The sequence below is a fragment of the Dermatophagoides farinae genome, chromosome 5 (genome assembly GCF_024713945.1).
Source record: "Dermatophagoides farinae isolate YC_2012a chromosome 5, ASM2471394v1, whole genome shotgun sequence".
NCBI classification, from domain to species: domain Eukaryota; kingdom Metazoa; phylum Arthropoda; class Arachnida; order Sarcoptiformes; family Pyroglyphidae; genus Dermatophagoides; species Dermatophagoides farinae.
Genome location: NC_134681.1, coordinates 470,201 through 482,958, shown reverse-complemented (window position 1 = coordinate 482,958; position 12,758 = coordinate 470,201). Strand labels below are relative to the sequence as shown.

The window sequence follows — 12,758 nt, the reverse complement described above, 5'->3', positions numbered from 1 at the left end:
ATTCACATTTCTTGTGAAGTTTTCTTTTTTTTTCCTTATATTCGATGATCGATATATTACAACATCAAAATATTCGATTGATTGATCCAATGATCGATTGATTGATTAGATTGAATGATCAAAGCAAAAGAGAAAGAGAAAAACATTTTCATTGCCTAAAGATGAGATCAGATGAACGAAAAAAAAATGATTTATGCTGTTGATTTGTCGGTTTGTTTTTTTTTCTCTCTGGCAATTCATAGATGAAACATAGGTAAATTATTGAAAAACAACAACAACAACAACAGCGAATATAATTATTTAACAAAAAAAAAAAAAAATTCAGCTAGAAATATGAAATATCTAAGCAATCAATATTTAATCAATCTCCTGAGAAGCAAGAGAAAAAATTTTTTTTTTTTTGTTGTAAGCATAACAACAATAATTCGTATGTTTACCCAAGGAAATCAAATTGGTTCATCATCATCATCATCATCATCATTGTGTGTGTGTGTATGTGTTTATGTTGATTCAATTCGTTGTGTATTCGTCGTATATATCACAAATATTTTGTTTCATCTATAGCTTGTATATATGTGTGTGTATGTGTATATGGGCTCTTGACAATTGATGATTAAAACATACACATTCATTTTTTTTCAGTGTAAATATATCATAAACCAACAGCAACAACAACAACAACAACAAAAAGAAGAAATGGAAAAGTTGGTTCACTAAAAAAAAAAATATATAGATCATTTTGTAGTAAAAGAAAAGAATAGGAACGAAAAAAAAATTGGAACTAATTGTTTGATGATGGATGGATGGATGGATGGATGGATGAATGAATGAATGAATGAATGGATGTTTGTAAATGTTACATGAACATATGTAGCTATATGATGATTCAAAAAAAAACGACAGATTGGATCAAACATGAACAACATTTTTGTTTTCCCTAGATAAGGTACATAATATTTGTTTAGCATATGATGACGATGGTTTTAAGAGCAATTATAGATTAATTCATAATAGATTCGCCCATATGTGATGGTGATGATGATAAGTGTTTCACATAATACCCATGATGAATTACAAACTTCCCTTACGTGTGTTCTTTTTTTTCCTCTCAAAATCAAACCCTCTTTCCATATATATAAAAAATGTAATATATTTGATCATTTCATTGTCGAATATGTTTTGCTCTATTTCAACATTGTAGCAATTTGATTGCTATAATGATTAACAGTTAAACAGTTATTAGCAAATTGGGATCATGGATAAAAAGGTCATCGAAAAAGAATTTTGTTGACCTTTTGTTGTTTTTTTTTCTTCTCTTGAACGATGCCGATATTTGAAACAAATGTGTCATGAATGTCATTTATATCATCATGTGTATTGAATGTTATGTATGTTCGGTAATTAAACTTCAAAAAATGTGAAAAAATGATTCATGTACACATGCACTATTACCATCTATTGGCGGTGAAACAAAAAAAAAATTATACAGAAATTTCTTCCATTATCCTCGATGATGAACGATATGAATAGCCAAAATCAACATTTTTACATTGACTATACCAATGAATGATAATTGGAAATAGGAATAAAATTACATAATAAGTGACCAAAGGTATAGAATTCGTAGATGGAAATGGATAAAGATTAAGACCATGTCGTAAACCATCACGAATATGATGAGCAATCGTAGCATTAAATAAAAGCCAACCAAAACGATTAAAATATGATATTGTATGTTGATCGATATCATCATCTTTATTAACAGGTAAATAAATGAACAATATTGCCATAGTGATTAATGCTGTAGTATTGTGTAAAAATGGTCGTCCAGTCAATTTATGAATCTCCTGATTAATGAAAAAGAGATGAAAAATATCATTATTTATAATTATATATAAAATTAAAAAATCATCATTCTTACTTGTATGGAAAAAGATTTTGCTACAATTATATGATCAAAATCGATTGATATTGAAATTATCATCGTAATCAGAATATCATGAACAATCAATGTTGTATCACAGAAATATAATGGATTATTATTTGTACGAATTTTTAGCATTGTTAACATTAACCATGTGAAGAATGCATGTATACCATGTATCAATGTATCGGTTATTGCCACCAAATACATAAACAATGTATTTGGTCGTGGTAATTTAAGAATAAAATCACCTAATAATGAAAATAAAATGATTAATAAATAAAAACATATATAGTATAGTAGTTTAATTAAAGCCATAAAAACATTTGTGAATAATTTGTGGTTGCAAAATATATAATTTTTCAATTTATCAAAACAACAACTGTGAGATGACAGCAATATTGATGCCAAAACAAAAACAAAAAAAAAATAACCAACTGCCATCTATTGTCGACATTATTAACTGTGGAATCAAAAAAAAAAATGAAAAAATCATCAAATCTGCTCACATATGTGAACATTTCATCGTCCATGTCATTTATAGATAATTTTTATTTTTCATTCGTTTGTGAAAAATTGTTGCAAAAGGATTTTGGTTGAAAATTTTTTTCTCTAGAGAGAGAGAGAGAGAGAGAGATAATCAATAATCAAGCATAGAAATCAAAAAAAAAAAAAAAAAAAAAAAAAAAAAATGAAATGAAATCAATCTAATGATCGATCAAATAATATTGCCTAATAAATTATGAAATCATATTTTAACATTGGCTGATGATTATATTGATTTGGTGATATTGATTAAAATCCAACAAAAAAAATCGACTTAGGTAGTTGTAATGGATTTATTTCATTTCATTTTTTTTTCAAAAAAAAAAAAAAAAAAAATGAAATGTCACTGTCGATCAAATAATATTGTCACTGTGAATATTGATCACATATAAATATGGATCTTGTTTAGCTAAATTTCACTTTTTTTTAGGTCAAATCTGTTGTAGAAAACAAACAAAAAAAGTATTTAAGATTTTCAATCAATAAATCAATCAATTTGATCATGAAAAATTTTCTTTCATTATACTTTCAATTAAACGGAAATGACCATTAAAAAAAAGCTTATGATTTCTCTGAAAATAAAAACACATGATGCTCAAAACAAAATTGATGTATGATAATATTTATGATGATGATGATGATGATGATTATGATGATTGGCCATTTAAGTTGATCGATATTATTGATCAAAATTGATGGTTGACATTGATATTGATCATCGTCATCATGATCAATTCATGAGGATATTCTAATTTTTTTTTTTGTTGTTGTTGTCGTTGTTGTCTCAAATTTCATGTTTGTCAATCAATTTTGTGTTTGTCACAAATTCATTCACGCCATATTTATTTTTTTTTTGTATATTCATCAACAATTGATAATTAATAATGGGATTTTTTCGTTCTCTTTCTCTCTCTCAGTCGCTCTCTCTCTCTATTTATTAAATTTTGTCCTTCATATCATTGATGAATTAATGTCCACGTGAAAATCATCATCATGGCGTGTTATATGAACGGATGTGAATTGTATATGGTCCAAAATCCAAACTTTACCAAATGAAAAAATAATAATAATCTCAATGTCTCGATAGAAATTTAATTTTTTTTTTTTTTAGTTGAAACAAATCATTCCAATGCCGTATGGATTTATTCCATGAAATGTTGAAAAGAAAAAAAAATTGTCATCATTATTATGTCAGATGATACAATAATGGATGACAATTTATTTTTCACTCTTTATTTTAGCAAAAAAAAAAAAAATGATGATGATGAAAGTTGAAGATTATCATCATCAATGTTGTAAATAACCAAACCAAGAAAAAAAAATAACCATACAAACCAGCCAGCCAACCAACGAATAAACAACATTCAATTTTTCAAGTTCAAATATTTTTGTTTTCCATTTGGCCCATCATCCATCCATTCAAAAAAAAAGAGACATGGATCAAAATCTATCAAATAATAAAGATTTCAACTAGAAAACAAAAATTAAATAAATATAGAGCTTTTTTTATTATAACATTATTGATGTATATATGTGATGCGGAATGCAATGAATTGGACTTGCCATTTAGTATTATGTTTGTGTGTGTGTGTGTGTGTTGAAAATCTCATGATGTTCATGATCCACACACACACACACACACACTTTTTGTAACTTTGATCAGTACATTCTAACTGTATATCACTTTATCCAATGTTTATTTGTATGTGTGTGTGTGTGTGTGTGTATTGATCATTTGAAGCAATCATCAATTGGATGGTGGTAGTAGGTTGTGTTTAGTAGGTTGTCGTCGTCACCATCGTCCAGGACAAGATTATTATTCAATGTTGAATAGTATTGGACGAATTGGATATAGTTATTTTATATATATATACATATAGTGAATGTGCAAAAAAAAAATCCAGAAGAAAAAAAGAAAGAAAAAAAAACATATAAAAAGGCCTCATTCGTACATCATTTGAATCATTTAATGGTAAATGACAAACAACCACATAATAAAATAGCAGCAACCACAATCATTATTATCACATTTATTTTGTCCATTATCAATGTTTAAATAATTTTCACAAATCAAATTAAAAGATTTCAAAATCGGAATTGTTTTTTTTTGTTTTTAATTCTTTATCCAAAACTTTTTTTCATTTTTATTTTCTCTGGAACAAACGTGTTCGTTTAATGTTTGGTGTTTTTTGGTATAAAACCAACAAGTTTTTCATTCATAAGCAATTCTACTCATTTTTCATTTTGGGTAAGTTTGAAATTTTTTTTTCTTTGATTCAAAATTTAAATTTTTAATATCAAATTTAAAAAGAATTTTCAAGAAAACAACACAAAACAATCTGTTTTTTAAATCATCATTAGCCGTAGAGTCATTTTTTTTCTATGCTAATGTATGATGTAGATATAGAGGAAACATACCTCAAGAATTTTATCGATGCATTCAATCATCAATGTGTGTCATTATTAAATATTCATTCAATTGTGTATACAATCTAGAATAAGAAAGAAAAGTGGTGAAAATTTTGTTCATCAGTTTTTCTCTCTCTCTCTTTTTACAATTTTCATAATGTTCAAGGGTCATTATTAATGGCCATTTTTTCCGATATTTATTTATTTTGAAGAATGAGACAAACAAACAAAAAAAATCGCTGCATACAGCATACAGCTATTTGATACATTGATAAAATTTCTCAACAACTACATTGAATTTATATGAGTTTTTTTTGGCCACATTGATGAAATCAATCAAATTTTAGAGGAATATAATTGGTATTTTTCTATTTCATACACTGAAAAAAAAACGAAACAAGGAATCGAATAATCATTTTGATGATAGATATATTTAAGTAGACTTTAGAAAGACATGATAAACTAACCAGATCACGTCAATCATCATAATCATTTCATTCATCAACAACAAAATCATTAAATTGCCAACATTTTCAAACACCATCATCGATGAAAATATATTGAAAATAGAAGAAAAACAAAAAATATATAGACGTGATAGATACCTTTGTTTCATTGATCAATGTTCGTGAACTTGTGTACTAGCCAAAATAAAAACATCATCATCATCATCATCAACATAATAAATATATTGATAAAAATTGATTGATTAAATAGCTATCATTATCATAGAAATATAATATTAGCTTATTATTTGGTGGATCCCCATATATATATGAATAATTATGTATTTTATGGCTTAATATATGAACATTATTATTATTATTATTATGTTTATGATTTTTATGACTGATCCATCAGATTATTGCTGTCAATGAAAAAGTAAAAAAAAATACGAGAGAGAGAAAGAGAAAGTTTCTATTTATAGATTTTGAAAACAAGAATATTAATGTAAATATAATAATAATAATGATAATTACAAGAATGAATCAAGAAACAAAACAAACAAACCATAAAAAAAATACGTTTAAAGATGAAATTATAATTGAAATTTATTATCATCATCATTATGATGACAATATAAAAAAAATGATGATGTTGGAAATGTTCATTCATACAAATACCACAGACACACACATACACAATTACACAATTTAGATCAATGGTTTTTTTCCTTTTCATATCCATGTATATATTATTGCATAGTGAAATCGATAATTTTTAATTTTTTTGTTTTTTGAATTTTCCTTTTCTTTATTCATTCATTTTATTGATTATGAATAGCATTATGTTACCAGATAATGAATACATTGTTAATAATAACAATCATCATTATGAATCAACAACAATAATTAATGATAAAAAAATAACTAATGGCAATGGAATAATTGTTGCCGATAAAAATCATCAAGATCATCAACATCATCATAATTATCAAAATGGACAACGTAAAAATCATGTACGTGTTGCCGTTGTAGGAGGTGGCCTGGTACGTTGAATTAATTGAAATTAATAATTTTAGAATTATTAATAGTAATAATAATTATTATTATTATTATCGATCACATAAACACACACACACACACACACAAATTCGAACACATGTTTCTTTGAACATAGGTTGGATCAATGATTTCATGTTTTCTAGCAAGACGCGGTTATCAGGTGAGTTGTTTGTTTCATCGTATTTTTTTTCCCTGATGATTGTAATATTTTATAATATAATCATCATTGATTGAATAATCTATAGGTAGATCTGTATGAGATGCGTAATGATCCACGTAAATCTGAACATGTGGTTGGAAAATCAATAAATTTGGCTCTCTCAGAAAGAGGTAGAAGTGCATTACGTTCATTAGGTTTAGAGAAAGAGATAATGGAAAAATATTCAATCAAAATGTATTCACGTATGATACATGATTTAAATGGCCAAAAAAGAATCATACCATACGGTACTAGACCAGATCAATATATATTATCGGTTAGTCGAAGATTTTTGAATGAATTATTATTAAGTAAAGCGGAAAAATATGAAAATGTACATATACATTTTGAACATAAATTATTACAAGCAAATCTCAAACAAGGACATCTGACATTTCAAGCAATGATTGACAATAATAATAATAATGTTGACAACGATAATGCTTTCAATGACAAACAAGGAAAACAACAACAATCACCTCATCAACATTCAAAACAGGTAGAAAGCAATTCGGACATTATATTGGGGTGTGATGGTGCCTATTCGGCTGTCAGACGTCATATGATTAAATTGTTATTGTTGGATTATAGCCAAAAATATATTGAACATGGTTACCTCGAATTGTGTATACCACCCACTAAATCAGGTGACTATGCAATGGAACCGAATCATCTGCACATTTGGCCTAGAGGCGAATTCATGATGATCGCCTTACCAAATCTTGATCGATCATTCACCGTAACATTGTTCATGCAATTCAAAATATTTGAACGGCTCACCGATGAAACAAAATTGTTGAATTTTTTTGAAAAATATTTTTCTGATTCAATTCCATTGCTAACCAAGTAAGCAACCGTATTGAAAAGACATTTCATTGATTATCTGTAATAATTGTTTGTTTGGTTTTATTGTTTCTTTCTTTCTTTAATTTTTTTTTTTTTTGATTATTCATCATCAGAGATGGTTTAATTCAAACATTTTTTAGCACAAAGCCATCACCATTAATATCGATCAAATGTAAACCATATAATTATGAAGACAAAGTTTTATTGATGGGCGATGCAGCACATGCTATGGTACCATTCTATGGTCAAGGAATGAATTGTGGCTTTGAAGATTGTATTGAACTTGATGAGCTAATTGAACAACATGGAAATGATAAACTGGATTCAGTGTTGGATATTTTCACTGAAAAAAGAGTTGATAATTGTCATGCTATTATTGATTTAGCAATGTACAATTATGTTGAAATGCGTGATTTAGTTAACAAACGATCATTTCTTATACGTAAAACATTTGATAATATGATGCATCGTTTATTTCCAAAGATTTGGACACCCTTATATTCAATGGTAACATTTTCACGTACACCATATCATCGTTGTATTGAGGATAAACGTTGGCAAGATGCAATGATTGATCGAATTTTGAAATTTTTTTTCATAATATTCGGCTTATTAATGTTTTTGATTGCAGCAAAATTATTTGACAGTAATCCAACATTGAAAACAAAACCAAATTGATATAAATATAAATATGGCTATTAATAATGATATAATAACTGATATTTTTTTCCAAAAAAAAAACTTTATTTTCTTTATATTGACCACAAAAAAAATAATTTCAATCAACATCAACGATTTGTTTTTTTGTTCGAAAAAAATATTTTCAACTCATATCTTTTTTTTTACTGAATAAAATTTGCATCAAAAAAATATATTCTATCTATATTGATGTTACACGTAAACAGACACTGTTCGTACTTGAACGTGGTAAAGTTGTTGTTGTTGTTGTTGACGGTGATTCAGTAACAAATAAATTACTTATACTGTTACTGTTGTTATTATTATTGTTGTTGTTGTTGTTATTATTATTATTGAATTTTTTCAATGTTAACGATGTGTTTCCATTATTTGATGATAATTTTTGTTTAAGGATCCATTTTCTAAATGAATCAAATGATGATAAACAATTTGATGATCCGGTTACTGATTTTGTACAGCCAAATATGATAAGTGAACTCTATGGGGGGTGGAAACAATATAGATATAGATATAGATAGATATTTTATAATGATAATTTTTTATACTAACCATATGGAATAATGTAGAAAAGATAAAACTTGAAAATGATATAACCATCAGGAATGTACCGATTTGTATGTATGCTAAAACATTGGATAAAAGCATAATTGCTCCTGCAATGAATGTTGTAATTGATCCCATTGCAACCGGACTGCCAATTCTTGCAATAGTCATTTGAATTCCAAGCAATCGATTATCCTATTAAGAAAATTTAAATTTAAATTAGGCTACAAAACAGAATAAAGAGGATTACCTGAAATTTGGTAAGCATCTTGTAGGCAATCGTATAGTGGAGGGTAGCATCGATGGATAGACCAATTGTTAATGAAATGACAATACTTTCGATTATATTCAATTTCCATCCAAGTAAAACTAAAGTGGCTATCGATGAAAATATTATAAATGTAATTGTTATGATCGAAATAATACTGAGACGTAAATGCATTGTGGTGAACACTAATGTGATGAATGCAAACAATACGGATATAAATAATGATTTAATCACACCAGTGGACAATGAATGTTGTAGGGCATAGAATTCCATATTGTTTGTGATGAACCAACCGTTTTTAAGTTCATTTGGTGCCAAATCCAATCGTTCTTGTACCCAGGAATTTAATTCTTGCCAAACACGATCAATGGTTTCAAATGATGTGGAGAATCCATCATAAATGGAATCATATTCAATTACCAATGCTCGAAATGAACCGTTTTTGCTATCGAAACGTGGTCCAGCTTGATGTGTGTTGAATATAAAATTCGGTGTACGATGTAAACGATCAATCAATTCAGCTGAACAATAATTGAATACATAAGGTTCATAAGGAAATTTTGTTAATTCACAACATGGAAAATGATCCAGAACATCATTGCCGACAATTTCCGAACATTTTCGTTTTGACATCCATGATTGTAAGGTTTCAATGAAACAATTGGTTAGCAAAGGACCAAGTGTCGGTTTGTAAAACGGTTGTGATCGTAATTCACGACAAAATTCCAAAAGCCAAACTTGAGAACGTTGTGAAGAAATATTGAAATCGTTATCGAATCGTAATTTTCCTCGATCAAAAGGATCCAAAAAGTTTCCATTATCTTCAGGCAGAATACCAAACACTACTCGTATTGGTAATACAAAATCGGATTGTGTTAATCCTGTTTGTTGTTTCTGATTATCCAAATCATCAGATGAAACAACATCACTAGTTTTGGCTTTAGTATCAATACGAGAAAACCAAAACATGTTACGATATACAAAATTATAACGTTCAAACAAATGATTAGAATAGAAAATCTGAAATTCTTGGCTAGTCGGAAGTTGTAATCCTGGTTCATAAAGCACGACAATGGCCGATAAAATTGAGATCAAAGTGAGTATGAACGTCAATAAATAATAATAATTGAAGATAAGTTTCAAGATGATTTTATCAAATATAAATTTAAAACAATCAGGCCAATGAACTTTAGCAATCAATTTACATGGAAAATATTTGCCAATCATTATTTGTTGAATTTCAATGATATGATCGGAAATGACAATGGCCGATGGAAAAACGATGGCTGTGATGAAAAAATTCGTAATTATCGCTAATCCAGAAAAAATACTGCCAAAAAAAAAAAAATCAAATGATGAATAAGTTTAAAATGAAATTGAATAAAACAAAAAATTTCTGTTCTGATCAAACCTGAAACATTTCAATGAAGTAATATCGGAAAAATAACCAGCAAAAAATGCACCACATGTAGTAAAACTTGCACAAAACGATGACATTAATACATGATTCAATGTTTGACTTAATTCGGCCTCGTAATTTGGTGTCTGACGGCGAGTTACTAACCAATTTGAACCACGACTATTACGATGATGTGATGCACATGACCATGTTTTACAATAGATCAAAGCATTATCAGATCCAATTGCTATATTATGAAAAAAAGGAAAAAAAGAATTTTCCATCAAGTCATCAGTCAAAATTTAAATACTTACCGACAAGAATGATCAATGACAATAGATTTAGAAATGGAAAGAAATTAATATCCAATACAAATGTATAAATAAAATAAGCACTGGAAAGTGATGCTAAATTAGTGAACAATGTCATCACAGTTAACAATGTGGAACGAGTGAATATTAATAATGAAATCAAAATGATTAGGCCAGCCAACGAAGGTAATAATAAATCCGATATGAGTGATTTATTGAATAATGTATATTTTAATCCCAAATCGGCAGCAACAACACCGACATTACCAAATGATAAATGACTTGATGTTGACGATGATGATGATGGTCGAAACAATTGAATTAGATTCAATGTCGAAAATGGATCATTATTTTTCATCGTTGAATGAGAAAATGTTTTTAAACTTTTTGTTATGTTCTCGTAATAGGCCATTAATTTACTGCTTTTTGCAATAGGCAATATAATACTTGTTGATGTTAATAATGGTAATTGCGTTACGGAATAATTCATTGTAGTTTCAATCAATTTATTGTGATTTAAAATTTTTTTATCCATATTCATAAAACGATAATCAACGAGATAATGAAATACGTTGAACACAAGATTTTCATATTGAAAACATTCCGATGGTGTATTTGGACATGGTTCATCATTTGAACAGTCATCATTTAGATAATGTCCAGCATAGAATGGTGAACAAACATCCAAATATTTGACAAATTTTTCCACATCTTCGTCGATAAGATCATCACAATTAGTTTTGTTAACATAGATCATAAGAAAATTCACTATCGACCAACTTGGACAACATTTATCAAAGTTTTTTGATTCACAATATTCACCGAATATTGTGGAATTATTGAATGAAAAATTCTGATCATTGTCATTGTCCATACGTAAAATACGTTGATCAAGTAGGCACAAATTTTTAATTGATTTTAGATCCAAAAGATTACTTCCGTCATTAGTTTCGACAACAATCTGTACATAATCTCCAACAATTTTGCCACATAAAAAGGAATTTGAATAATGATTTTTTGATTCAAACGGATTCGGTAAATTTGTTTGATTGCTTTTTTTGGATTTATTTTTTCGCTTTACTTTATTGCGATTTTGTTTTTTTGATTTTATTCGTCCAGTGGCATTTGCTCGTCGGATGTATATAGATTCTTTTACAAAATCATTGCCAGTGTTGTTGGATATCAATGATTTTGGATATAAACTTAATGCACCATTCCATGATGTACTTTCGATTAATAAACGCCATGTATTGATACGATTAGATAGATCAGTATTGCGAGCTTCAAAACCAATGGTTGGATCATCAAACACTGGTAATGAATCACGATATACAATGAAAGCGAATAGGCTGAAACAAATGGATAAAATTGTAACTATACCAATCACCGGACATGTACGAACCAAACGAAAATATCTAGGAAACAAATATCAAAATTTTTTTTTACCGTAAATTAAAAAGAAACCAATTAAATAAACACATACAGCATTTTATCCAATTTGACAGTCATTTTTGGAAATATTTATGGTATATCGATCGATCGAATCAGATCATTTCTTTGGAATGTCAAATAATCACATATTGTCGAGTCAATAAGATCGAAAGCCGGTATACATACGTTTGACACATACACTTAAACTCTGCAGATAAACTTACAAACAAAGACAAGGTAAACATTCTTGCTCAAGATCGGCTACATTGTTGCGCTATCACATTTGTTGGTCATGGCTAAAATATAACATAAATAAAGGAAAAAAAAATATGTGATAACCATTGTTACAACGGCTATAACACACACACACACACAACCACCACCACCATCGATCCGATAGTAATCGTCGTAGCATAGCCACACAGACACACACACACACGTACATACATAAACAGCGCTACTATTGACCAAAGAAAACCAGAATTGAGCGTTGTGTTATCCATTATTTATTCTCAGGTACCATTTATATGCTGGCGGCCACAATTTGAACAATTTTTTTTTTGCCATGTTGAATGATAAAATTCAACAAGTTGTCATACTCTGGCCAAACTCACATAATAATAATAATAATATAAAAAATGGCCACATGCAAATGAATAAAGAAGAAAAAAATTGATT

General features: G+C 28.3%; 3 protein-coding genes across 3 annotated transcripts; 1 reads left to right on the top strand and 2 right to left on the bottom strand.

Annotated features, from left to right (window-relative positions):
- Positions 1–471: 471 nt before the first annotated feature.
- Positions 472–2,305, bottom strand: LOC124498821 (transmembrane protein 267). The gene is made up of 2 exons (XM_047062643.2): positions 1,922–2,305; positions 472–1,847 (listed from the first exon to the last, which is right to left on the bottom strand). The coding sequence occupies exons 1-2, from the start codon at positions 2,240–2,242 to the stop codon at positions 1,482–1,484; spliced, it is 687 nt and encodes a 228-aa protein (XP_046918599.2). The 5' UTR covers positions 2,243–2,305; the 3' UTR covers positions 472–1,481.
- Positions 2,306–4,394: 2,089 nt separating this feature from the next.
- cn (Kynurenine 3-monooxygenase cn) lies at positions 4,395–8,301 on the top strand. The gene is made up of 5 exons (XM_047062620.2): positions 4,395–4,718; positions 6,164–6,368; positions 6,500–6,544; positions 6,630–7,429; positions 7,543–8,301. The coding sequence occupies exons 2-5, from the start codon at positions 6,168–6,170 to the stop codon at positions 8,105–8,107; spliced, it is 1,611 nt and encodes a 536-aa protein (XP_046918576.1). The 5' UTR covers positions 4,395–4,718; positions 6,164–6,167; the 3' UTR covers positions 8,108–8,301.
- disp (RND transporter family member dispatched) lies at positions 8,152–12,363 on the bottom strand. Its single transcript, XM_075731286.1, has 6 exons — positions 12,133–12,363; positions 10,653–12,064; positions 10,351–10,585; positions 8,922–10,269; positions 8,678–8,866; positions 8,152–8,606 (listed from the first exon to the last, which is right to left on the bottom strand). The coding sequence occupies exons 1-6, from the start codon at positions 12,156–12,158 to the stop codon at positions 8,310–8,312; spliced, it is 3,507 nt and encodes a 1,168-aa protein (XP_075587401.1). The 5' UTR covers positions 12,159–12,363; the 3' UTR covers positions 8,152–8,309.
- Positions 12,364–12,758: the final 395 nt, after the last annotated feature.

What these genes read in the sequence shown, in the direction of transcription:
- LOC124498821 (XM_047062643.2), bottom strand. Translation starts at nt 2,242, where the DNA reads ATGGCTTTAATTAAACTACTATACTATATATGTTTTTATTTATTAATC. An exon ending in CAAAATCTTTTTCCATACAA is followed by an intron (nt 1,848 to 1,921) that starts GTAAGAATGATG and finishes TTCATTAATCAG; the next exon opens with GAGATTCATAAATTGACTGG.
- cn (XM_047062620.2), top strand. Translation starts at nt 6,168, where the DNA reads ATGTTACCAGATAATGAATACATTGTTAATAATAACAATCATCATTAT. An exon ending in CCGTTGTAGGAGGTGGCCTG is followed by an intron (nt 6,369 to 6,499) that starts GTACGTTGAATT and finishes CTTTGAACATAG; the next exon opens with GTTGGATCAATGATTTCATG. An exon ending in TCAATTCCATTGCTAACCAA is followed by an intron (nt 7,430 to 7,542) that starts GTAAGCAACCGT and finishes ATTCATCATCAG; the next exon opens with AGATGGTTTAATTCAAACAT.
- disp (XM_075731286.1), bottom strand. Translation starts at nt 12,158, where the DNA reads ATGACTGTCAAATTGGATAAAATGCT. An exon ending in ACTTCATTGAAATGTTTCAG is followed by an intron (nt 10,270 to 10,350) that starts GTTTGATCAGAA and finishes TTTTTTTGGCAG; the next exon opens with TATTTTTTCTGGATTAGCGA. An exon ending in TTTCTACATTATTCCATATG is followed by an intron (nt 8,607 to 8,677) that starts GTTAGTATAAAA and finishes CACCCCCCATAG; the next exon opens with AGTTCACTTATCATATTTGG.